Consider the following 27,001-nt stretch of genomic DNA (forward strand, 5'->3'; position numbering starts at 1 on the left):
AAATAGAAACAGCAAGGCTAGCACTCCTTCCTCCTTTTCCCAATCCAGTGACCACCCCCACAGCCTTACGCAGTAGGCACAAAGCTCTACTTTTCCAGGTTTTAACCTATTTTGTCACTGCTGCTTTGCTCACGCTCTGATCCACTTCATGTCACTTCTCTTCCCCTAGGCTTCATTCCTTTTTCTACCTTTCCTCACTCCCATTTGGAAAACAGAATGACTTAGCAGCTTACATATTTGGTCGTGCAAGCTCATATTCCCCCACGGCACATAAAATTCACTTACCTATGAGGAATGAAAACTATTCCCACCTTTATTCTCTATACTCAGACATGGAACTTTTGGAGTGAGATCATTAAGAAAAACTGGAGTTTTCCTAGACAAAAGCAATCCTACTGTGTGGTTGAGCAGTACTCTGACTGGTGCTAAATGGCTTTATGCCAGTGGATTGCACCAAAGTCAGTGAAGGATCCAGCCCAATATGCTCTATTTTAAGACAATCTGTAACATCCTTATCAGATCCAGTTGTGCTGTAACAGCACAGCAACACTTCTCACAACATCATTCTATGTCATCCAGTTTTGTGCATCTTGACTCACCACTCTCACATTAGTGTATTCTATGAAACCACAGGCATCTGTTATATTTTGTCAGTCACCCTAAAAGACGTGCAAAAGACTACCAGCAGTGTGTACATAGGGCAGCCTATCCCGGTCTTCCCTCTTTCTCCAAAAGATGGAATGAAAGAGATTGCAGTCAACTTAGGCAATAATAACAGCATCATGACCTGTTCAGAGGAAAGCAGCAACATACCAGTGTGGGGCATCACAAAGGTGACATACAGGTCTAATCACTACGCAAATACAATTCCCAGTGGGATGATGGGACAATCTATGCATTGATGAACTAAGGTGCCAGTCAGAGATGGTTAAAAATTACTAGAACACACTTCTAAGTGGCGTGGCCAGAGTTAGGCTCTTCAGTCTCAAAAGAAAAATCTCACTGAACTCAGGTCCTGTTTATGCCTTGAACAAGCAAGGTGACAGTCCCAAAAATGTCCCAACTTTTTTACACCCACTCCCTCATCTATCTAGATGTTTTCAGAACCCAAACAGAGTGGCCTGAGCAGCTGTACAGAGTGCTCCTCTTCAGCATCTCAGATTCTTCAGTTCTTCCTGAAACGTATGAAAGCCTGCCAGGGCCACATGCAGAAGAAGAAATTCTGGTGCAGAGATGATTTTTCAAAAGGAGAGCTTATTATATTTGAGAACAGAGCCTATCCCATGGGGGTGGTCAGAAGATGAACCTTCATAGGAGTGAGTTAGTGTTGCAGAGCACAAAAGAGACAAAAGGCCTTTGGATTGAGATCACACTACAAGAAAATGTGTAATAAAAGGCCCCAGCCTCATTGCTGTCACTGCCAAAGAATGCTGGCATGAACAGGACTATTCCAGCCAAGGGACCTGCTCATTTATCTCCTGCTCATATGCTCTTGTTCCCTCCAGTTTCTTCTTTCATTTACACTATTTTTTATCTTCCTGCTTTTCCTGCTCCTTCTCTCCTGTCATTCTTCTCTGTATAGCATGTTTGCCATTCATTTTTCTTACAGTAGCACTGTTACATTTGTTGGGATGAGTCTGTCTCCCTTTCTTTCTCATTGGCTCCTTTTTTTCATCTCTTTGCCCTATCTGTCTCTGCCTTACAAGCCATTAATAAGCCTGTGGACAGAGGGTCTACAGAAACCACCTGTCAAGTTCCACAGAACCACACCATAGTGTACAAAAGGTCTGGAATGGCTCAATTTTGGGGGTGGGTACATCTTGACTGATGCAGATCAGGTCAGATGATATTAGTAGAGGATTAGGATGAATGGTGTGAGCTCCACCACAGTCCATCTGCTATTATTTTATCAACCGTCTGTGCCTGCTTTTCAGTGCTAGATACAGGAATATTTCCAAGGCTGGCATAGCCTCTTCTCTTGCATCTCTGTGGCATTAGCACACAGAAAACACAGGATACAGCAGGCATTTATGTTGCATTCTCCCGGTACCAAAAAGTTGCCATGTTACAGGCAAGGAATTCTCCACAATATAGGGGAGAGAGAACACGAGGATCATCTGCAAGCCAAGAATGAATTGTCTGGTATTAATGCAACTAACTGATTAACTGATCTCAACAACTGTTGAAAGTGGCTTCCGCAACTGTAAGGTTGGCTATGATTGATCCTCTTTCACTGGTATTACCATGGCCCAAGAAATAGCAAGCACTGTCACATGTGGGAGAAGAGTACTTGAATCCAAGTCCAAATTCCTCTAGGGCAGGACTCAGGTAAGCAACAGAAGCAACAGGGGGAAAGGAAGGACTGGAAGAACCTGTGGCTAGGCAATGGCTGTATACAGCTTCAGGCTCTCAGAAAACATGTGTCTGATGGGCACCTTTGCAGTTTCAAAATAAGATACTTCAAATATGGGGGTTTTTTGGCCTCTCTCTCCTGGCATCTTCCACTTCCTGAAGAAAGGTGTTGATAGGGGCAAACAAAGAAACCAACGTGACAGGGAGACTCCAGATTCCACCAGAAATATTTTTTTTCTTGTTGAAGAGCCCATCTATTCCTTACTTTACTTCCCCACCCTCATGTTCTCCACACTTGCCTGAGAGTGGCTGCACCAGCTGTTGGAGAGGAGCTGAGAAATGTCTGTGTGGAAGATAGTGCCAAAATGTCCTGGTGGATCTCCTTTACGGGACTGAGACGCTGCATCTGAAACTGACCTCCTGTTTCTTTGGATGCTTCCAGAAAGAGCCATTCCTCCCAGGTCATAGTACCAGAAGAATTGCCAACTATACCTCCCTGCAAGAGATTCCCAAGGTTGTTGGTAACTATGATGTTAAGGATGTTCTCTAAAATATTTTTTGCTAATAATTCTAAGTGTTTCCATATTTGCCCTAAATCTACATTCACTAAATATCTTTGTGATTCTGGGCCTAGGCTCCTGCAAAGCAATTAAAGTTGCTAGTCCTCACTGTACAAAACACCCATAAAAAGTAAGGAATCTACTCACTCCCTAGCTTGGGAAGAGTTCAAATCTGGGTCTAGACATTACTCCTCGCCCACGTCTTTGTGTCAGACTAAAATCCAAACTCTGAAAACTGTGAGCCGGGGGAATATTTATGTGAACTTTGCTGACCCATCCCTGCCTGTCTGCAGCAACCCCGCAACCTCCAATCGTACTCTCTGGAACAGGATTATTAAGTCTACAGGGAGGGAAGAATAAGAAGTAGATGAGCTGTTAAGAAGCAGAAAAAAAATCTTCTCTTCATGCCTGTGACCTCAATAAGGAAAAGAAATGAGAAGCACAAACAGGACGTGCTAGCAAAGCAGAAATGTTGCTCAAACTTCTGTGTGTTTTCAAAACCAGTGGTGTGGAGGACTTTGGCAGGAATGCAAGAAGTCAGACTGAAGAGCTTTGTGTACTGTCATTTGCCCTCAGAGGACACAAGATACAGACCATGGGTGTGGAGGCTTGCTTTGCACTGGCATGTCCACGTCCTGTTAAGTGTTCTCCATTAAGGATCAGAGGAGAACTCAGCCTCCATTGTCCACTAATTGTAGGAGCATCCACTTGACACTGCCAGCTAGGGGCCAATTAGGCAGAGTTGTTATGCTTTTGTAAGTGGAAGGTTATAGATCTGAATTGATATAGACTAGAACCATCATCATGCTTCACACCTGAGACAGAGCCACTGAGTAGCTCTGAGATGAAAGGAAGCACTGACCTCCCGATTTTATATCCAACATCCTGCCAGTGATCCTAAGTCAGAAATGCTAATTTCCCATTTCATGAGCTGGATTTGCATTCTTTCTGTGAGGCAATCTTTTACAAGTTCAGACAAAATGTTGAGTAGCTCAGTTGTTTTACTGTAATGCTTAAAGAGTGATGGATACTGGTGCAAAATCATCATTCCCCACTGTTTATCAAGGTGCTTCAGTAGTGCCCAGAAGGAGAATTCACTTGGTGAGTGGTTCAGTTCTCAACAACTTCATGGGCTTCAGCCTTAAGGGACATTTCATTCATAACCGAAACAAAGTCTTAGGGATTTCTCAGGAGGATGTAACTGTTAGAGGACCTAGAGTGATCCAAGGGCAAAGTGAGAGCTGTCCTGGGAGGAGAGATGCTTCTGGGCTACAGCAGTGGGGAGCCAAAGAAGGACATGATGTTGTGACTGTGCAGTGGATAATATTCATGGCTCTTTTGTGCCAACGCCTTCCAACATGACTTCATAGGACAAAGAACAAATGCATGTTCAATGGAAACAGAGTTCAGGTAAAGAAATGGGAAGAATCAGAGAGAGCAGATCTCCAGAGGTAAATGAAATCAGATTTTGGGTTTTAAACATGTGCTGCTTAAGGAGTAGCATACCCCTATGCAGCTCAGAGAGCTGGGAAGAAAGATGTTTGAAGGTTTGATTTGAAAACACCGTCCAAAATCTGTCCATCTACTTATCAGCCTCCCACATATACAAATGGAGCAACAAGCACAAAGGACCTCTTCCAGCAAGAACCTGTATTTTCATTTCAGTACTTTGGTAAGTCACAAGTGGGGCAAGAAGGAATTTCACCAGAACTGCAAGGAAGGCTGGCTTGGAGATGTAGCTGATGGTTCTCAGGTCTCCTTACCACTACCTGGTGCTGTGATGCCAGGAAGCAACCAACCGGCTACAACGACTAATCCAGCAGGCACTTTAGAAATGAGTCCACAGCTGTCTGAAGTCTCAACTATATTGAGTTACAATTTCATTGGTCTGTAATCATGAAGTAAACACTTCGCCAGTTGCACTAATCGTGTTTGAATTCTGATCTAAGCAGCAGTCTCCCTACTCAAAAGTGTGGAAATATTATGGGAAAATATGAACTTTTCCATAGATGTTTCAGACCCTAGCCCTTCTGCTCAGTACACCTCCAAGCCCTTCTAGAAGACTGCTCCCTCTTCCTGGAAGGACTCTGGTTCCTTTGCCTAAAAAGCAGGTCAGGCCTCATCTGCACTTGTTACAGATAGCAAGGACTTTCCCACAAATGCAGCAGAACATCCTCCCTTCCCGAAGATTTATTCTGGGATTTGATCCTGCCCTTTACAGAAATGTACCCAGATCCCATCCAGTCTCCCTTGTGACATGATGCTTCAGCACTCCAGTGCTATCCCCATGTCCATTGCCAAAGTGGACCTGCCCCAAGCGCTTAAAGTTTTGTGTAGAACTTTTCCCATTGCTGGAGGAGAGGTGATTTTCTGATGATTTCCTATTCAGCACCACAGGGGAGCCAGAGGCAGGCTCCGAAAAGCCTGTGAAAGGCAACTGAATGAATATACTGTTCCCTCCAATTGTGACTCCATCATTTCCTCTCATTACTCTAATAGAAACAAATCTTTCTCATCTCAGCCCTATTACCTCACACAAAGGAAAATGGTATGTAATCCTGTTAGAGCTGGGCTGCTGCTGGACACATTTTAAGGTCATTGTTCTGGGATGCCAGTCTCTACTGTGTGAGACTGGGAGAGGCTGGAAATGCAATTACTAGGCTATTCAAATCCCCAGAATGAAACCCCACTGTTAACAGGCAGAAGCCAGCAAGAAAAAGAGCAGTTGCTTTATGAAATTACAGGGTTTGGCTAAATCAGAGTCTGATCAGCACCTCAGTAAAGGGGCAGAGTCAGCTCCTACTGCCATCCATGGAGTTTCTCCCTGTCACTTAACCTGATCTTTGGCATACTCAATGGAAACCCAACTGCAAGATGGCTTATGGTCATGAAGCCAGTAGTGTACAAGTCCATTGGAGACAATGGTGGTCCATATACAGGATTTATACTGCACTTTGAAATGGGAAAGCCCTTAGAGTTCAGCAACAGGAATCTGCCTTCTGCTGCCATCACCTCATCTTGTACTTTGGCTCTGAGCTTCTTGGCAAAATCTGGGATCAAATCTGTCTCTTAATACTCATGGCCTACAGCACCAGTCTTGCTAATTGCTGGTGCAACCCAGCTAAGCAGCCAGGTGGGAAATTTGCATTGCTAAACTCATGGAGCTGTAACTTCCCCACGAGGAATTCACATGCTGCAGGAGAGAAGGGGGCTAGCTCTGCTTGTGGCAATCAGTGAAGCAAAGCAGAACAATATGAGTGGGAATAATCCCAATCACCTCATTGAGCTGGCTTCTGCTGAGTGGTTAGACACTGACATGTTCCTAATCAGTCCCATCCATGTGAAGCCAAGGCATTTTTAGCTAGATTGGTAGCAAAGAAAGAGTCAGAAATCTTGCAGACAAACATTAGGGAAGACCAGACAAGAACGACAGTGACCATCACAAGTAGAGACAAATTTTTGTCCTAGATTGTTCCTGACAGCCAACTTCCTACTGTCATTCCCTGCATTTCCTTCCTCTTCTGCCCCTCACTTGAGCTGCATGGCTGCTCTTGCTGGTCTCTCCTGGAGTCAGGCACTCACTTGTCTTACTGCTTTGATGTCCCTTTTTATCTTCACCTTGCCTGCTGTGCCACCCTCCTGCTGGCCATGTTCCCTCAGCCTCCCAAAGGATTCCTGTCCCACAAGATGAGGCTGGGTTCCTACTGAAAGCAGGACCATTCTTGCAAGTCCCAGAAGGACAGGATGTGGGCTGAGGTAGAGGAGAAGAAAGCAGCCGATCACCGCTGGAGCCTCCAAGTCCCTTGAAGAGATGAGAGTCACTTCCCTGTTTATGCTCTTTATTAGTCCCTATTCTCTTTAATCGGCTTAGACTGATGAGCCGAGGCAGCGGCAGGGATCAGCCGGGCTGTTTAATTAAAGGATTGCAGCTCAGCCTTGCAGTTTGGGGTTTGTGTAAATGAGCTGCAAGTACATTATTTAATCTGCTGTGAAGAGAGGAGTTGGGGCATTAATGAAGCAAACTCTAATTAAAACTAGATAGTTGATGGTTATTAGTGGCATCAGTTTTGACAGGATTTATCTCATTTAGGAAAACTATCATGGAAGAGGGAAAGATAGAATAAACCCAAGCTGGTTTATCAAAATTCAACACAGCACTACTTGTGACTGGCTGTCCATTCAGTGGGACACAGAAAAGCTGCACAAGGAGCCCCTATGTACCAGGTTCTCCCATCAGGAGACCTGACGAGCTTATTTAGGGATATGCTTGGCTCACCCAGGAACTGATTGCCTATTCAGGCTGTCTGACCCACACATTTCAGTCTTGATTGACTTTTGTTCTGCCTTGGTTCCATGGGGAGCTTGTTCATGATTTGAGCAGCGTGGCAGGCTCTGTAAATAATCTGATGAGCTTCTCCAAGCAGCATAGTGAGCCATTTCAGAACATCACATGGACATCAGCTCCACAGTGACCCTGAGTTTTTCCCTCCCTGCCATTCTTTTGCCTTCCTCACTGCAGTGTATATGTAACTTCAGACATGAAAGAAGCCCATGGCTGACTGCAGGACCTGGTAGAGACTAGGAGATGTTTTCTGGCCAGCATAAAGCTGACTGGTAAGTTTAACAGTGCTGCATGTGCTCTGCTTTTCTTCTGGCACAATGTGGGAAGTAGTGATGCTCTTCTCTCCTGAGATGGTCAGGTAGGGAGATCACACTTAAAAGGTGCTCTGTTTCAAAGAGCAAAATATTCTGTGTGTCTGTTTTTCACTTTCGAATAGCTGTGCTGGTTTCAACCTTTTTTATGTCTGCACAGCATATTGTGTCACACACAAACAAATTCAGGACTGCTATTGGAATCTGGAGGCATTAGAAATGGAGAGGATGCAAGAAAGTCCTGGGAAAAAAGTAAGGAAAGCATGAGGCCTGCAGAGTGGGACAAGCTACAAAAGGCATAAAATGGACAGGCATAGATCAGTAGGAGAAGCCCCTTAACTGGAAGCCCAGATGCAACAAGCAGTTGAGGTTGTTGTCATTCACCCACACTTCGGAATTTCCTGGCTCAGACTCATCTTTGGATGCAACTTGCCAAAGTTGTTAAATTACTGAAACAAATGATTGCTTCTTCTTCAATTTACCTGTCAAATCCCAGCAGTAGGAGGGCAGACAAACTCAGGCTCAAGGGATGGGCAGGGCCTTTGAGAGTCACCAGGATGAAAGGAAGGCCTGATCAAGAACTTGACAAAAACAACCCTAGAGCCAAAGACTGTAAGAATGTCAGCCTTGTAGAACAAGAAAATACTAGAAACCAAAGGAACTGATCAGAAGTAAGATGGAGGCTGAGACAAGAATGGGGCGGGGTCAAGTATGACCCTTCAAGTATGAAGATAGAACACCATGACAAAATTGAGGCTTGATTCAGACAAAATAGAACGCTTAACCAAAACTGTCTCACTCCAGAAACGCAAGGGAGAGGTGGCTGACCACAGAAATATCTGTAGTCTCCTCCTCTGCCGTCTCCTTCTCTTCCTTGCCAGCATCTCCCATCTGCCATGGAGGTGCACAGGTTGTCATGCAAACTTTACCAATGCTTGAGAGCCCTTTGCACAGACGTCATGGGGGTTACCCCTTCCATTTTCATACACAAATGGGTAGGAGGGGTCCTGCTTCTTTACCCTGTCTCCAAGCATGGCTGAACTCTACTTTCAAACATACACACCCACCCACTCACCCCTGTTCTCTTCACAGTTGTCCAGCACTCATATTTTTTTCTTGGAAGGGAATCAGAAACTACAGTGTGCTCCAGTGAGCAGAACAAACAAGAGAAATATAATTTTAAAAATGCTGTAGTCTCACTAATGCAATTCAGCTGCCCAGTTCAGAGCCCTCCCTAGTAACTCAGGCTTCTTACCAAAGGTCAGATGTAAAAGTCTAGCAGTGTGATGAGAGAAATCTTTAAAGAGAAAACACTTTGCTGTTGACAGAATGGTGATGGGGCCTGAGAAAAAGGAGATGGTCTGTAAGATGGAAGTGTGGGAAGCTGTGAGAAGAGAAGGACATGGCAAGAACAGAAGGACAAGGCCAAGCACAGAAGTTATATGCAGTACCTGCATCTCAAGTACTTTTGAAGCTCCTTGGACCCCTTGCTCTTGGCACTGACGTCTCTCACTGATGGGGGAGAGCTATGGGAATTGCTGGTGTCCCCACACCTGCCTGGACTGGATACAAGTTGGTGATAGTTAATAGTACCCGTCTATAATTGTTCTCTGCTGTCAAGCTCAGACCATTTCAACACATGTATAACTGCTCCCCCTACCCTGTCTCAGGGTGAGAGACAGAACCCTGAGTTTGGTGACTTTTGCTGTAGCTTGGAGGTTATGGATCTATACTGTGTCCAGGAACCTTATAGTGTGGGGTAGCTAATTTGAAGGAGAAGAGTGAAGCATGTGTATGTGGGTGTCACAGTGAAAAGGTACAAGTGTGAATGCGGATTGATGGAAGTAGATGTTTGAAGAGAGGCTGAAAATACATTTTTGGAAGTGAATGGGTGTGTGACAGTGGAGGCCAGAGAGGGTTTGCAAGCAATTACACAACAGTACAAACAGTAATCTCTGGGAGGGAAAAGAGATAGACAGCAGTGCTGGGGACATGGGACATAAGGGTGGTGGAGGATTGGCATGTATAATATGTGAGTTTTGTCTGGGGCAAGAAGATTAGTAATGGATGATAAGGAAGCAGGAAAAATAAAGGTCTGACTGGCAGCAATTTCCCACCTTGGTGAGGAGTCTGGAGATGAAGGCTTCTGCTCCGCATCAGCTGCTGGGCAACAGAACTGGTGTAAAACAGTTTCATTCCTGTAAGAAAAAACAAACCATAGTAGGTCAGTGTTCAGTTCATTCAGCAGAAAACTCAAGGGAAAATGTCTTTTTTAGAGCTGTTCCAAGGGGACAGTGAACCCCAGTGATGCTGAAAGAGTAATCTAATTATTACATGAATATTTTGTACTCCAAGGTGGTGGGGAGCAGGGAGAAGGTGGCTGGTTGGCAACTTAATTCCCTTACCTTACCTGTCCTGCTGTTGATGCCAAGCTGTAGAGAATGGGACAAAAGTGCCCAAATAAAAAGTTTTACTTCTACCAGTATCTGTCTCATGATCCCATACACCTCATGAAAAATGGTCTCTAACTTTTATTTCTTTTTCAACAGAAATAAGCCCTTAGATATGTTTCCTATACATTGTAATGCAAAGTAGTTGATTTTTACTTGAGAGTGGCTAAATTACCTCTGCAGACAATTTTCCTGAAATCTCCCTAGAGCAGAGAAATTGCCTTAGCACATCATCACTGGATATTACCAGGAATAGTAGTGGAAAACTGACAGGACAAGCACAAGTAGAGGGGCTTAGATCATGACAAGGGGAAGAGACCATAAGAAGTGGCAAACTTAAGCAAAACAGGAAAACAGAAGACTAAAAATGGGTTTACTAGGTAAGAAAGACAAAGGAATTCATCCAAAGTAAGAAATCCTAATGCTACAGAAATTTTTGACACTAGGCTATCAACTCCATTAGGTAGGTTTATTGGAAGAGATCAATTATGGTATTTGGTAGCTCGAGCTTGGTGTCTCAAAAGAGGGACCCCAAGCAAAGAAATGCCTGGGCAATGATACCCTTACAGCCTAAACTCCCCATCCCTCATGTGACAGTCTGGACCAACAGCATTATTAGAGTCTGGGGTTTTCACACCCTTCATTGGTTTGGTGCTTTGTTGCCGAGTGGTTGTCTTGTGCTCATCTTCACTTCCTCCTTACATCAGTTTCAGTGGGGGTTTTGGTCAGTTCTGTAGTCAATATAATATGTTTTCTACAGTTCATATACCCATGACCTATGGGCTGTCCACTCTATCTATTAATTTTTAAGTAATATTTAAGCTACAGCTGAGTCTTCTCTAACTATTATTAATGTTCAGACTGTTAGCTTCAAATTTCCCTACAATCTGTCCTTGACTTACACAACACAGCCATATAGTTCAGATAAAATTCAACTTGCAGCTCAACAATTCTAGGTACTTATGTCAAGCAAGTACTTGGCTACCTTCAAATAATATAAAACTTTCAACACCTAGACCAAACTTCCAAAACTGCTCACTAATCTTAAATTACTTTTTCTTGGGGTCCCTTACCTGAAAGCATTTGTAAGCAGCCTGGTTTTCATGGGTTTTGGGCACTTATCATGGCATTGGAACCAGTAAGAGCTGCTCATCACCTCTGAAAATTAGATCCTTTGAAGAGAGCTCCAGGGAGGCCCTTGAGCACATATCATCAGCCAATTTTGAACATGCTGACCTTCACTCATGAAAAGGAGTCACTAAAAAGAGTCACAGTGCCAAGGAGGGAAAGTACTAGGGGAATGGAAAAGAAAATGAAAAGAGGAGAAGAAAAGCAGGGGAGATAAAGCAGGCTGAATCCTCAGGTGGCATAAAAGCACCCTGTCTCCAAATCAGTGGAACACCATTTAGAGCTCTCTTCTCAGTGCTACTGTGGAGACCCAGGGCTCAAATGCAGTCATCTCCTTTCAAAAATATTTTTGCAGCTTCTAACCCAGACATAAGCAGTACAGCCAAGTCTCCTGGCTTGTCTTGGGGGTCTCAGGTTCTTCCAAAGGCCCTGCCACACTTTCCATCACCTTGAAATGTGAATCTTATCATCTTTGTCTTTTTCAAAATCTGATAGACATGGCCACAAAGATACCTAAATTACAGACAAGGATGATACTTTTCCCAGCTCGTTTAATAAAACAAACTGCTTAATTCTTCCACTTCCTTGGCTCCCAATGGCTTCTCAAAAGGAATTTTTCCTTAGAAACAACAGGACTTGCTGGAGCAGCACAGCAAGGGGAAGACAAAAGCATTAGCTTTACCTCACTGACCTCTAACTGTGCCCTCAGTCTCTGCCTGTGACATATAACCTGCTGGAAAAGAGAGGACATGTTTGTGTGATGTGTCAACTTCATCTCCTTGGCCTTCCACCTCTGAAACTACCCAGCTCACATCCCTTCCCTCCGGCCAGTCTGGTTATTGTTGGTTCTCACTACATTGTTTCCAATTTAAACTTCTCAGGTGGCACGCAGCTATCTGACTGATGTACCCAAAAATTACTTGTGTTGTCTTTTCACTGAAGCAAGTGGGCAAATCACATTTGAGTCTATGTTCAAGCAGGCTCACACAAGTACTCCAGTCACACTGCTTCCAGCTAGAATCTGTCAGGACTTTTCTGATAAAATTTTGGTTTCGCATAAAAATACTGATTCATCAAATTTAAACTAACTGGTGAAAACCCCTAGGGTTTAAAAAAGATTCTTCAAATTTACAGGGGTTCGCCTGGACTTTCTGGCAAGCTGCTGGAGGGCCATGCCTCCATCTCTCACATCTCTAGTGCAGCTATGCCATACAAGTAGCCTCTTGGAGAGGGGCTACTAGGTTTTCCACCCTGCCCAGATCCCAAAGCAGCAAAGCTGGGAACTGGCTAGTCCATGCAGTGTGGAGCACCTGTGCCAAGGCAGTCGGCTCCCAAAAGCAGTCCCGGAGTCACAGATACCGTCAGCTGCAGTGTGGCAATGCATGAGGCTCTCAGCTGATTCAGCAACAGCTGGTATCCATTCTGAGGTGAATTCTTCATTTCAAAAGTATTGTATGTTGGCATTTCCTACTCTCATCTATACAAGATCTGACAGGGATAAAAAAAGGGGCCTACTTCCAGACAAAAGTAACAACGTACTTTTAAATCACAGAATCATAGAATCATTTATGTTGAAAAAGACGCTTAAGATCATTGAGTCCAACCATTATTCCAACACTGCCAAGACCACTGCTAAACCACATCCCTAAGCACCACATCTACATGTCTTTCAATTACCTCCAGGGATTGTCACTGCACCACTTCCCTGATCACCTTTTCAATGAAGAAATTTTTCCTAATATCCAATCTCAACCTTTCCTGGGCAACTTGAGGCCATTTCCTCTTGTCTTATTGCTTGTTACTTAGGAGGAGACCAACATTCACTTGGTTACAACCTCCTTTCAGATAGTTGCAGAGAAGAATAAGGTTCCCCTTGAGCCTCCTTTTCCTCAGGCTAAAAACTTCCAGCTCCTGTAGTCGCTCCTCATAAAACTTGTGCTCTAAACCCTTCACCAGCTACCAAATGGAATCTTCCAGAAAACAAACACCCCAAATTTCAGCCATTTCTAATCTAAACATTTCCCTAACTTTACACTATTCTCCGCTTTTATTCGAACAGCAGATGCACCACTTCAATTCCTAATTACACATGAAGAAAGTAAACAAGAGGGCGGGAAAACATAGGGAAAAAGAGGAAGGAATAAGGATATACAAAAAAAAATGCAAAATAGAAGCCTGTATATAGATGAAATGCCTTGCTAGTTAATTATCATGGTAGAAACACAAAGCAAAGTGGAAACAGTGAAAGGAAGAGTGGGGTGAAGTTTCAGGACTTTAGGCTCAGTCTCCTGTGGGTGTTTTAAGAAAAAAACAACTCACAAAATCTCTTCAGAGAATCAGCATGTTCTGATCACTGCAGCTGCACAGTCAGTTGTTGACTCTGGTTCTCATGTGTGCTTTACACCAGCCATGGGTATTTTCTGCCCAGAACAGAGTCGTCTTGAACCTCTGAAATCTCAAGATCTCTGAAGTAGTTGTGCCCCTTACATGCCACTACCAGATGCTGATCATGCCCACAGGCAGAAATCTGTCTCCAGGCCATTTGGGATCCTTGTGTCCCCCTCTGGGGGCCATGACTCCCATGGAGAAGCCACCAGGGAGGTGGTGAGGAGCAAATACTGCCTGATGGAAGTGAATATATGAGGTGTAAATGGGTATTCCAAGACTGTGCTGAAAGCTCTTTCCCTGACTCGGTGCAGGGAAGGAAATTTCTTTATTCCTGTTAAATCCAAGTTCCCCAAATGCCTAAGAGCAGTTGGGAGCTCTGGGGCTGTTTGCATTCTTCTTTTACAGCCTGCTTCTCCTTCTCTTTTGTGCAACCCAGGCATGCACCACAGGGAATGGGTTTCATCTTGACTACCCTTGTTCATTTTTCTCCTTCTTTCCATCTCTTGATCCTGCATGTATCTGATATTTTGCTTTTGAAGCACAGCACCCAGACAGGAGCAGGGTTAACTTGCTATGGAAGAAGTGGACCTATTCCCACCCTGAATTAATTGTTAGCAGGACAAAGCAGCTCTCATCTGGGTGCAAAAGGCAAGTGTCCTAGGGCCTTACTACCACTTCTAAGCCTCAAATAAGTGCCCCAGGAAAGCAACTGTCTTCTTAACACTATGAAGTCTTCAGGTAAGATGTTGGTTTTGTTGCTGTGATTTAAGAGGGCCTGTCAGGTTGTAATGGTTGGTGGCTACCTGGATTTCATTCCCCTGTGGTGTTGTCAACCTTTGCAGATTCAAAGTGAATTTTGAGATATTTAGTATCCGTCAGAAGTCAGTGTAAGACTTTTCATGGTGGGTTGTTTGTTTTTTTTCCTTTCCATGCTTTCTTTTCATTTTGTTTTTAAACAAATCTTACTTCATAAGTCAGAAAGGCTACATAAAACTTGAATATGAGGCCTCTGAGGAGTTCAACACAAGAAAGCATAAGGTTTGTTCTTGCCTTTGAAAAACAGGGAGGAAGGCAATGTGACTTCAGCAACACCAGATTCAGACTCATTACTTTGCAGTGCTGATCCGTAATTTTGTTTCTTTTAAAATGCTTCAGGTAGGTGGCAATGGTCTACCAATTAAAAGGGTAGGTCCAGGGCTTGCTTTTTTTACCTGTTTCTTCCTCTATGTCCTCTGCCTTGCCTTCCTCAGACTTGCAAACCCTTGCAGATACTGAAATTAAACAAACACTATCATAGGCAGATCAGGCAGGTGATTGTGGTGACAACTTCTCCCCATCTGTCAGGATACTGCTGAAACTGTTCCGTTTCCAATTTATTGCTTTAGAAATAAACAAATTACTATGCCTTGGATTGGACTCCGATGAAAGCTTGGAAGGGAAAACCAGCAAGAAGAAAAGGTGTTCTGGGTGGGTGGAGCTGGGTGGTACAAAAGAGGAAGAGGCTAGCAGAGAGGAGGAGGCATGCTGAGGTACATGTTGCCAGCACTATGAGACCAGTGTGTGGAGGAGCAGCAGAGGACAAGGGCAAGCACAGATGCAAAAGAAGGACTGGGAACAGCCTGAGCCTGTCAGTGCTTTGCTCCATCTAGCTGTAATGCACGCTCCAGAGGCAAGGATTTGACAGTCCAGACCTATCTTAAATGCAGAGAAAGCTTGGCCCATGCTGTCAATTGAAACATTAGCCCCCTCTCCTCAGAGAGAAAACAGCTGACTGAATTTTATTCAGTTGTCCTCAACATTGCTCCTGACAAGAGGTATCCTCCAGCCAGCTGCCTGCAGCCTCAATAGGGGTATCTGTGAATTAACTGTCCAGCCACAGCAATTCCTGCTGTGATGAACTTTAGAGAGCCTTGTGCCAAACCTCCTGGCTAGCACAAGCTGTCTAGTCAGCTCAGGAGTTAGCTCTACCTTTCCGCCTTCTTAGAAAGTTGGACTGTGCTGCAAAGGGGCCCCCTGACTAATGCTGCTCTTTGCAGCCATGGATCCCATGGGGCTAAGCTTCTCTTTTCTTAAAAACAGGTGTTGTAGAGGGAACAAGAGCTGAGCTGCAAAAGTTGAAAGTCTCTGTAGCTACCTAGCTTGCACATCACAGGGCCAAAGGAGAGCAAACTTCCCTAAAATTGCCTTAATGCTTTATCTTCCCTTTGGACATGTGCCATAAAGTGGGGCTTTATGATCAGCATTGCCCACCCTAAGCATCAGTGCCCACTAGTTTAGCACTGATTATAGCTGTCTTGAAATAGAGATGCCTGTCTGCTGAGAGCTGCACTATGGTAAACAAGTCTAACCTGTTTTTCTTCTCCTGCACCCCCACAAAAGCAAACCCCCAACCCAGACACCATATGGAAAACGGTGGTGCTCCCTGCTCTCCAGCAGTCAGCTTTAATTAAACAAATACCCTGTGTGGCCTGTTCCCAAAGATAAAGAGCAGCTATGTGTTTTTCTGCATGAATGATTTTAGACTACAAGAAATGCCAAAAGAAGACAGAATGAAAATTGCTCTCACTACGGGTACACAGTGCGTGTTTCTCTCTGTTATGCTGCAACACCCGTGCATCCCACTGTGACTGCCGCCCTGGTCAGCTCTGTAGGATTGCTGGCATGAACCCTAAATGAAGATCACTGGCTTCCCCAGCTGCCAGTACTTAACTAACCCCTGTATCCTGGTCCTTGAGCCCTACTGGCCTGTGTGTTCTGTAGCCTCACCCTTGGCCCAAGCACACAGCAAGTTCTTAGAAATCTGACAATGCTGAAAGGTGATCCCTCAAGCAGTGTTCTGTCAGTAAATAAATAGTCCAGCTCACGCAGCCTTCCCTTTAAAACTCCACTTTTTGAAGAAAAGCTAGAGGCTTTGACCAAAAGTCATTGTTTGTAGTCCTGGATATCTCAGTTTTCCTGGAGTCTTTTGCTACTTGTCTCTATCTTGCCTTTTTTTGGATAGCTGCCAAGAGAACAGATGGAGTCACAGAAAATCATGGCCTAGTAGGGGAAGATTAAAGGCAGAAAGAGTCAAAGGAGAACTGAACTCATCTCAGATTAAGTTTTACTGGCTGTTATCTTTCTTAAAATGAGTACTGAAGAACCACAAACAGGAACTATTCAGCAATGAGAAATTTATGAAAGGCCAGTTGCACAGTCTTCTGACACCCCCAAAATTACAGCTTAATGTTACCTCTGCCAAGCTAATGTGACACAACCTAGCTAAGGTTAGCTGCAGACCTTACTCCTTCTATCATCCCCCTTCTGTGATAGATCTATTTTTGACTCCAGTCAACCTGGAACTGAGAGTTGAAGTAAGATCTCAAAGAGGCAGTGTTTCCAAAAGAGTACCTTCTAGCAACTAGCTGTTTCTCCCCTGGTTCTTCACTCTTCACTCCAAAATACCTCCACTAAAACTTTCTATTGCTCATCTCAGTTGTAGGGCATTAGACTGGTGTTTTGGAGGCAGTTGAGTATGGGTAGAGTTTATATTGCAAAGAAGCCATACATGATTGAAAATAAATTCAAGGTAATTCCTGTAATTCAAGTTCTTTAACTCCTTGTAAGTCTGATGGCCTCCTCATTGTTATGGGATACTGTTGAGGGCAAGAATTTGACAAGATTCAGAGAGGAACTGAACACTTTAAAGATTATCCTGTTAATGCCATGTCTTCCTGAACAGTTGGTTTCTCAGTTTACTTTAGTCCATATAAATGGCAAGCATTTCTCCTGTACTCTTCCTTTTACTCACTTTTACCTTAGAGAAATTTTTTTGAGAAAAGTCAGTGTATAGGACTCAAACTTATCAGCATTAGAAAACAGCTTTTATGGGTGTCCTATAGCTGTCTACTGTGACTGTTTTTTACTCTTCCCTCTTGAACATCTGATGGTGGCTATCTCTGAAAAACAGCTATACAAACCAGATTCACAAATGTGACTGACTGAGATCTCCTGTGTTAAGGGGCAAGAGGCTTATTAGCCAAGATACTGAAGTGTAGGAGTGAGCCTGAAAATGTCATGTTATTTTACATTCCCAATAACTACTACAATTCCAACCTGAGTCACCTGCCAGAAATGAAAAATCAAATATGTTTGGTAGCCGGGAACTTGGCTTGCCTTGAACATCTCAAGAGTGTTGGAGAGAATGTCTTCTGCCACGATGTTTCTTTATAAATTTGATTATCGAAAGATCAGCGCTCATCCTCTAAAACCTACTTAGTGCCTGCTTAATCATCATCTTGTTTCTTAGTACAAATTCATTTTAAGTCATACATGCTTCATATAGCATTACTATAAATTCCTTTTTTTTAGTGCTAGGGGATGGGATGAAGATGGAATTCCCATTGACAGAGTATTTACATTTTTTCTCTGGAATATGTTAATTTTAGAGATCCTATAAAATATCTCAAAACAAATTGCCCTTGCTAGTATAAAATACCATATGCATACACTAGTGTTTGGAAAGTGAAAATCCAATGTGACACACTGACGCAAATGTGTGTCTTTGAGCATGTTCTTCAGAACAGCACAGCTTGGAAGAATAAGCACAAGGCACCGTGCTGGGGAAATGGAATTTCCTGTGTTGGAGGAAGAAGATCTGGGCCAATGCTGCTGTGATCTGATCTTTTTTTGGTTAGCTCGTTGGGCGACTATAACAGATATGTCAAATGTGCCATTCATTTATCACCATCTGCTTCTAGGGATGGAGATATTAATGCCATATCTTCCTGAACAGTTGGTTTCTCAGCTTACTTTAGTCCATAAAAGTGGCATTTCTCCTGTACATCTTCACTCTCACCTTGAAGGAATTCTCGGGGGAAGTGTGGGCATGACTGGCAGATCAGTGCATGGATTTTGGAAAGAAATTGTGGTGTTTTGCACCAATTTCAGTACAAAGAACATGATCAATAGAAAGATGAGTGTAGATGTGTCCTAAAGAAGGTCTGAGCACACAGTGATAGACTCTCTTTAATGTAAGGTGGCATTCTTTGGCTTAGGGTCAGAGTTAGCAATGTGTCTGGGAGATGGTGAAAATGAACCGTGGCCTCTTGTGTTCTGGCTCAGCAGGGTCTGCTCCTCTGCCACAGACTTAGACACGCTGTTTTCGCTTGGTGACAGGCTACCTGGGAGAAAGATGTCACCTGTAGATTCACCGTGTTCAGTGAAAATTGCTGCTGATAAGTCCATTTTGTTACCCAAAGGCATTTGAAGGAAATCTCATCTGTTTATTAAGTCCACCAGGAGTGGTTGGGCTAACAGCCAGATTTTCCCTATGTGCTAGAAATGGGCAAGAATGGAAGAAGGAGCGGGATGTACTCAGGAATCAGCTGCAGGGGGAGAGTCCATACTGGGTCCAGTCTGACAGATATCTCCTTGTGACAGCCGAAAGCAAAGTCTGGGACCAGTTTTTGTACCCACTTCCAGCCCTCCTCATGCTTAAGTGGGGCATTACTTTGTGCAATTTCATGGCTCTTAGTGCTTCAGCTACAATGGGATGAAATAACTTACTTAAGGTAGACTAAGGATGATACACTCACTCTCAGTTAGCTGTGGACTAACTCTGTTACAGCCAGAGACAGTCTAAGTGACAGACACCGTACACAGGAGGAAACCTTAGATCAAGAATCTACTCTACAAAGAAAGTTGTATCCTTAAATTAGTAACCATAATGCATTGCATACACATGCAGTGCCTTCTTAAAAGGCAGCAGTCTGAAGGGATTTGGAAATAGTATTCAACTTGCATGGAACAAAACATTCCAATTTGGGCCACGTGGATGGCCTGGGAGAAGCTAGCATTGCCAAAAGCTTTCTGTAGAGGCATGCTTGTATCTCTGATGTTGCCATGTTGGTGTCTCTCATGGAATTACTAGTTGATGAAATACTCTTTGGGTTTATGGGGGTGCTCTTCATGCTCTCCTATGTGCCCAGCGTTAGTGATTCACTCTGAAGCTTCTCTTCTTGCTATTAATTTCTTTCCTAAGGCATAGTAGGAACAGGGATGAGGGAGATGATTGTACTTGCTAATCAATTTCCAGGAAGAAACTTCCTGGGTGGAAGACAGTTTGTCATTAGCTGCTAGAGGGGACCTGCCTCTCCTGAAATGTCTTTGAATCACAGGTCAATTGGGAGTCCATTTAAATTGAATCTCTCTATTCCAGAGAAGCATCAGCCACACAGAGCATGGCTGTCTGCTAATTGGATTGGTGCTTTGTAGGCACCAACAGAGTGGCCACGATGGAAGGAAACACTGTATATTGGACTGTGCACCATCAGCCTTGTTTAGATCCTCTGTCAGTGGTGGAAACGGTTGATGACTTACTGTGCTAGACGAGTCACAATATCATTAGCTTTGACTTGCTAACAGGCTGAGTAGTGGCATTCAGAAAAAACAGCTACTGTATAAAAGAGCAATCAGATATTCTAAGTGTATGTGCACCTCTAGTCATGTGGAGGGGATCCTCTAGTGACACATGCAACACTCACTGGCAGTGAGCAGAGGTTTAATAAGTTGTAGCCAAAACTATACTTCAGATATCACAACTAGGAAGCTGCTATGTAAATCCAAAGCATGTGTGAGGGGGAGTTTGTGTAAGTTCCTGAAATAATTTCAGTTAAATAATTACCATAAACAGAAGCTGTATCAATTAATTACTTACTGGAAAGATGGCATATTAATACAAAACTATTTTTCCAAGATAACATGTGACCTCTCCAGGACAGTATCCCTCTCTCCCAACTATCTTCAATATCATCATTTCTTTTAAAGGTTATATATGTAATTATATATGTAATTATTCCACTACATGGAATAATTACATGTCTGCAAATGTATGCTGATAGTGACCTTCTGTAGCTTTGAAACATCTTTCTGTACCTCTTCGTTTTGTACTATGCAAAGGCCCTTTCTTCTTTGTTCAAATAATAGATTTATAACTACCTAAAATGGAAATAGCTGGCAAAAGCTCACTTTTAATTACACTGATAAGCATTCTCCAAATCCCCTCCAGTACCTCATATAATAATTATAGTTTGTCAGCCTAATACCAATGAGCATGTGGTCCTCCTAAAGGGATCCAGAACTAGCACTCTTCCTGAATGCTCTGCTAGCATAGCAAACACCTTTTTTCTTCTCTCCTATTTTGGGCCAATACGTATGAACACTATAAAAAAGCTGAGGCTTGTGTTAGTGGAATTGGCAACCCCTTTCATAATTACTGTGACTGTGAGATATAAACGGAATTTAGGTCTCTTCCTCAGTAAGAATAAATTATTTTTATTTTTTGAATAAGTGTCAGAATTGGACTCGGTAAAAAGATTTTTGTTATGACTGAGTATTAAATCTGTTTTTAATCAGGCTTACACTTCTTACTGGCTTCTCACTCATGCAACTCACGTTTAACCCCTTAGCGCAGGAAGAAAGCCCTGGAATTTTCCAGAGGCTAAAATTCAAGTATCCCCCAGCACTGGAGAATGACACAAAGCTAAATGAAGGAGTGATGTTCAGTAATTCAGAATCCCATAAACATGCAAATTAGCTGTATAAACAGAAATGGCTCAGCCCCGAGCTCTTCACGCACCTTAGCAACCGTGTTCTGTAGACCTGTCCCTGCAGGGCAATGCATGGCCAGATGTGCTGCTCGTACCCCTGCAGTTCTGGGCACTTGCAGGCAGCTCTGGATGCCAGCACATCACAACAGTGAATTGCACCAGTTTTTAAAGACAAGCTCAAAAGCTCGTTCCTACCACGCTGGGCTGATGCACTCAGCGTAAGCTGTGATTTTATTCTGCGTACTGACCAAAGATTACCGAGATGGTTTGCGGGGTAGATCCAGCTGCCTAGTCCTGAGCTGCTCTGGCTCTACTGTTGAGGCTTGACACAAAGCAGTCTAACACGAGGAGTGCAGTTGAATGCAGTGAGGAAGATCATGGCTTGGCTTGCAGAAGGCTGCTTCAGGCTCTGGGTTTGGGGCCTTGGCTGTGGAAAACCAGTTACTACCACACCTGCAGGTGCTTGGGGCTGTTGCATCAGTGACACCCACAACTGAAAGTGGAGGGGTTTCCTAACAGGCAAGGACACAAGGGAAATCAGGAATGCAGAACTGGATTCTGGATGTAGGCTGATTGGTGGGACACACAAGGCTAACTTTACTATTCCCTGGTGCTTCAGAGCTGAGCTGCTTCTGCTGTGGGAAGGAGAGCAGAGGAAAAGTGCAGAACCAGTTGCAGAGTTGACTCTAATGCCTCAAGGGACAGATAGCAATAATCACCACTTTCAGGGGAAATTTAATTTCCCCATTTCCCTTCCCCACACACCCATGTGCTTCCACCAGGGCCTTGACATATGGAAAGCAGGAAGCATTCAGGGCTGCTTGTGGACACAGCAGCTGGCTGACACCAAGAGCAGTTAAATTTGCATATCTAATTGTCCTGGAAGGAAAGCACCAATTGGGCACCAATGCAAAGGGGGAGAGGATGCAACTTGAATGCTCAGCACATGACCATCACAGATATTTGGGTTTGAGTTAAGAAGAGATTTCACAGTTTCTTGAGGCTTCATAAACTTCTGACCTTGCCAAAGTTGCAGAAGAACAGGTGGAATTAATGAGGTATTCTAAGATTTGGAAGATCTGTGAAAGTTGTTCCCTTTCCTCATCTGAACTGTTCAATAATTCCTGAGATTTATAACTAGTAGAACATACAATGTACTGTCAAATCAATTTATCAAGAGGATGAGAGCTTAGATTAGTCTTAGACCCAGGAGCTGGATTATTTTATACTCTGTCTGGTGCAGCAGCACTCAGAAAAAAATCACCTCAAAAATGGAGAAGGCATCACTTCTCAACCTCATGTCTTGCATACACTACTTGGTCATCCACATCCTGTGTCAGAACTGAGATAGAAATGTCAGCTAACACTCATATATATACTTGGCCAAAAGAGCAGTGCTTCAGTCAGTGATGACTATCGAACCTATACAGCCTGCACCTGCAGCCATCTGTACAGCTCATCTGGAATTAAATCATCTACTTATGTCTCGAATACTGGATCTCTCTGTAGGGCCTTTTGGGGATTCTTAACTTGCTAAAGCATCTGACTTACAAAACCACTACTGTTCTCTACTTAATAAAGCTTTGAGCTTCCCACCATGTGCTGGAGTCCTTTGTTTCATTTCTTTGGAGAAAAAAAAGATATATAATGTGTGGTTGTGGAAACATAAACATAAGAGATTTTCCTGTATTACAGGAGCCTGATTTCTGCAGAGATATTTCAGGAAAGTTTCACAAACTATTAGAAATCAGAGTGAGGAGTTGTGAAACTGATTATGTTTTTGCTCCTGAAACAAGAATGGCTGATGCAGACCTTCTGAACTTTGTGCTACTTACAGCTGGGCAATCTCCTCTAACAAATGAGAGTTAACAAGTTTGCCCCCTTGTGCCAACAGGGCTGTAGCATAAGCTGACACCATGAGGCTCAGCATAAGCTGGCAGTGCTATTTGTGCTTTCACACTTTGGCTGTGAAGCTACATCAGGGATGGTTTCAGACCCCAGATGCTGGGATGTGACAATACTTCCCATTTTGGGAAGAGGCAACAGCCGTGGCAGTATCTGCATCTGTGGTTACTTTAGCACTAGGAGTTGTTGAAATCTTAGTTCTTGTGGTGAACACATTCTGCCTAGACTCTAGTTTAGCCTTGGAAGCTGTGTGATGGGGGATATTCCACTCTTGGCAGCAGCTGTATAAAAGTGTGTAGAGATCCCGGAGATGTAGAAAAGGTGTTGTGAAGAGACATGAAGCTTCTTACATGAAAAACAACCTCATAAAAATAAGGTTTTAGTAAAATATAAACTGGGCACACTGCTGGTTCATGTTCAGATGGCACTCCCAGGTGCTTTTCCACTGGGTAGCTTTCCAGCCACTCTAACCTCAGCCTGTAGCACTGCCTGGGGTTGTTGTGACACAAGTGCAGGACCCAGCACTTCACCTTGTTGAACTTCATACCACTGGCTTGGCCCATCGATCCAACCTGTTCAGATCCCTCTGCAGAGCCTTCCTACCCTCCAGCAGAGCAACATTCCCGCCCATCTTGGTGTTATCGGGCTTTGCACCTTTGTGCAGAACAACTGAATCCTCCCACCCTTTTAGGCATGTTGAAGACCACCATCTCTTTTTTTTTTCAAAGTAGTTTACCAGAATAACTGTAATACATAAGAAGTTTCAGGCCCATTTCCATGTCCTCAGCTACTAGGCACTTTAATTCCTGTACCTCTAGGAACAGCCACTACCTTAACAATTTTACTCTTGTGTCCCACTTGTGTCTACACTATACAGTCTTAAGACAGTGAAGATCATATTGCTAGTTTTGACCCAGCACAGACAAGGCTCAAAGGAAGAGTATGTTGGGATGTTCCAGCAGGATGCTATTTTGGAATCTGCAAGGTCTTAGAATAGCAATATTTTTCCTTGCCAAAGTAATGCTCTTGAAATAACGTAAGTGGAAGAGCCTGTCTTTCTCATTAGGTCTTATGATAGCAGGACTTGGATTCTATTCCCACATTCACTTCCAGTCACCCATTCTTAGTTGGCTGGAAACATAACTTCCCATCTTGTAAAACAGGTTGCATTACAGATTGGAGTCTCATGGTTAGGCTGCACTTGAATGGGCCATGCTTTTTTAGCATTTATTGAGATTTCATAGCGATTACTGCCATAGGACAGCTCAAGCCCCTTTGCAAAACAGTGCTGAACTGTATAAAAAGCATCAATAGAGAAAAAAAAAGGAGGTTTTTTGCTGCTTCAGCCATAGGATGTAACTGTTGGCCAGGACTCCATGGCATGTTTCAGGTTGTTGAGGTGCCGTCTGGAGCAATTGGCTTTCACTGTTACACAGCTGAAAATGCCTTGCTGGTCTGTGTGTTTTCAAGACATAAAGCTATTTAAAAAATATTCAGTAGTTAAACAAAGGGTGAATTTTTGTCATAGTGAAATTGAAGTACCAAGGAGAGACTGATTTTGTGGAGAAGAATCATCTAAAAAGACACTTAAAGCAAAATACAACCCTACTCTAAATTTATTGACATCAATAGCATTTCCATAGCCTATGCATGGATGGATCTGGTTTAGAGACTTGTAACTCCTATTTAAACAACAAGTTTAATGGGAATGTCAGCCCTTGATACCAGGAGAAGCAGGATTCTGGTCTTACCCAATAGTCAGGCAAATGACATGAATTTTATAATTTTTTTTTCACTCTGTAGCTATGTGATTAAAATGAAAATAAATTACTGTTCTATTCAATGAACTTTGTGATATTTCCTACTCTAGGATCAGTTTGTCAGCTCCATTGGAGAATTGCACGGGTGCCATGGCAATGTTTCCATGCAATCTCCTTATCAACAGTTCTGAGACAGTATCAGAGATTCTAGCAAAGGTTAACCATATTAGAAGTTATCCCACAGATAAACAAAAGCAAAAACACATGTACTAGGAGATTCCATATAAGCAAAAAGACTGGAAGGATTCGAGAAGATTGAAAGGTTTCCAATGATGTACACGGAGACCTCTGCACAGAGTCCGAGGTACAGAATATAAGGGAGGAGTTTGGAGGCCTCTGTGGAATTCTTAACCTTTTCAGATGAAACATATAATAACTTCTATCAATATGCTAGCCAGAAAAGGGTAAATAAAGCTTGCAATGTCTTTGACCACCTACTTGCTTGTGTAGGCATCAGTTCTACATCTAATCATTCTTTGTCCTTTAAGTTTTCTCAAGGCAGAACGGGTTTGATTGAAACAGAATGTACCCTGGCTGGCTACACACAGTCCTTTAGCATCACTCTCGTGAATGCCAAACACTGGTCTTACTAAACTGTTAGCACTTCTGTACAGTGAGAAGGCCAGAGAATGCCCTAGAACTGCAATAAGGCACCACATGAATACTGTTTCCAAACTTTTTAATGTTTCCCAGCACATACAAAAGAGACAGCTGTCCAAGAGCAAGGGTTGAAATGGCATCTGATTGTTATTCATCTGGGATCTCCTCCAACTCCCACTAAAACAGTATTTCCACTGAGTTTGTATATAATCTGATTTCAAGTCCCATGCAGTGAATCCTAGCCAATTCAGCTCTTAAGGGTTGTCCTGACTCAAATGCTAACTATCTGCATCCAAATGAAGGCTCTTCCTAATTATGAACAGATCTTATTCTTCTGTCTGTAGCATAAGAAATGTCATTTATTGCCATTTCAAGTGGGAGAATCAGTAAACAATATGGCTTCTCACACAGCCTCCCCTAGCAATGCCTGTGTTGTCCTCCTTGTCTTCAATCCTTTTACACTTGTAACTAAACATTTTCAAATGTGAATATTCTACTGTGGGTGGCAGAATCAACAGCCTGATCTTAAGAGCCTCTAATGATTCCATCTTGAATACTTCTTGAACATGGGTTTAGAGAGAGATTATGGGTGCAAGACATACAGTTCTGAAAAATCCACAGCTCACATATAATCCACAACATATGATCCAGCACAAGCCACAAAAATACTGAAGCAACAGCAAGTGAGGTGTGAACTGCCCCACTTTGTATAGAGTCTGTGTGCCAGTATTACAAAGTTCTACATGACTTACTGTGTTTCACTAAGTTGATGCTGAGAGCAGGCACAGCTTGCCGTAGAAGGAGGTGCGTGCTCCACTTTTAGGAAAAAAAAAAGCAGTAGTTCTTAGCTGCCCCATCTCCTCACTGAGATCAGTGAACCTCTTGTGGGTGGTAGGAACATTATTCAGCAATGTCTGGAAAGACCTTCCATCCTTGGGCTGAAGACACTTGGGAAGAGCGAAGTGGTGGTGGATGAAAGAACACTCCCCTGTGCTCCTGCTGCACATCCCTTTGGGTGAGGGGTGATGATGATTCACTGAGGCACTCCTGGGAAGCATGAACTACTATGGCCTGTGCTGTGCTTGTTTTCTGAGGTAAACAGGAACTCTCAGACCTTGGTAATGTCAACTCTGAACTTCTCAGTAGGGGTAAATTCCGTTTGAAAGGAAAAGAGCAGCAGGAATGATCTCTATGTTTAGTTATCTCATGTCTTGTCTTACATCATCCTCTCACGAGTGCGCCAGAAGGCCAAAAGGAGACCTCTGATTGTTGTATAAATGACCTGCATAACAGGCTTTTCCAATTGTTGATATGGCATGTGGAAGACTGAGTGCACTGTGTTCCTCTTCTACCTAATTCTGAGTGACTGAAAAAGAAAAGCTTTGTTCTAAATCTGTGGGAACTTGAACTTACGCTTCTCTATCTTCCCAAATGAGCTCTGAATCCAAAGAACTTTCCTGCAAAAATGCTAAGCTGGATCTGAATTTCAGCCTCCAAATTGATTTCTTAATATTCTTACTGGCAAATTGTGCCACTACTTTTGGAATGTCACATAC

General features: G+C 43.2%; 1 protein-coding gene across 6 annotated transcripts in view; it reads right to left on the minus strand.

The window, feature by feature from the left end:
• The window catches only part of IQSEC3 (IQ motif and Sec7 domain 3), a 100,803-nt gene that overhangs the window by 48,407 nt on the left and 25,395 nt on the right, over nucleotides 1-27,001 (minus strand). For 5 of the 6 annotated variants that reach the window (XM_027660745.1, XM_027660765.1, XM_027660726.1 and 2 more), the window contains exons 2-3: nucleotides 9,683-9,763; nucleotides 2,652-2,848 (exon numbers count right to left, since the gene is read on the minus strand). In XM_027660745.1, coding sequence (XP_027516546.1) covers nucleotides 2,652-2,818 — 167 coding nt within the window. In that variant the 5' untranslated portion in view covers nucleotides 2,819-2,848; nucleotides 9,683-9,763. Of the gene's footprint in view, nucleotides 1-2,651; nucleotides 2,849-9,682; nucleotides 9,764-27,001 lie in introns of those variants that run through there. The other variant, XM_027660736.1, reaches the window with a different exon arrangement.

This window comes from Corapipo altera, unplaced genomic scaffold (genome assembly GCF_003945725.1).
Source record: "Corapipo altera isolate COAL_440 unplaced genomic scaffold, ASM394572v1 1, whole genome shotgun sequence".
In the NCBI taxonomy this organism is placed as follows: Eukaryota; Metazoa; Chordata; class Aves; order Passeriformes; family Pipridae; genus Corapipo; species Corapipo altera.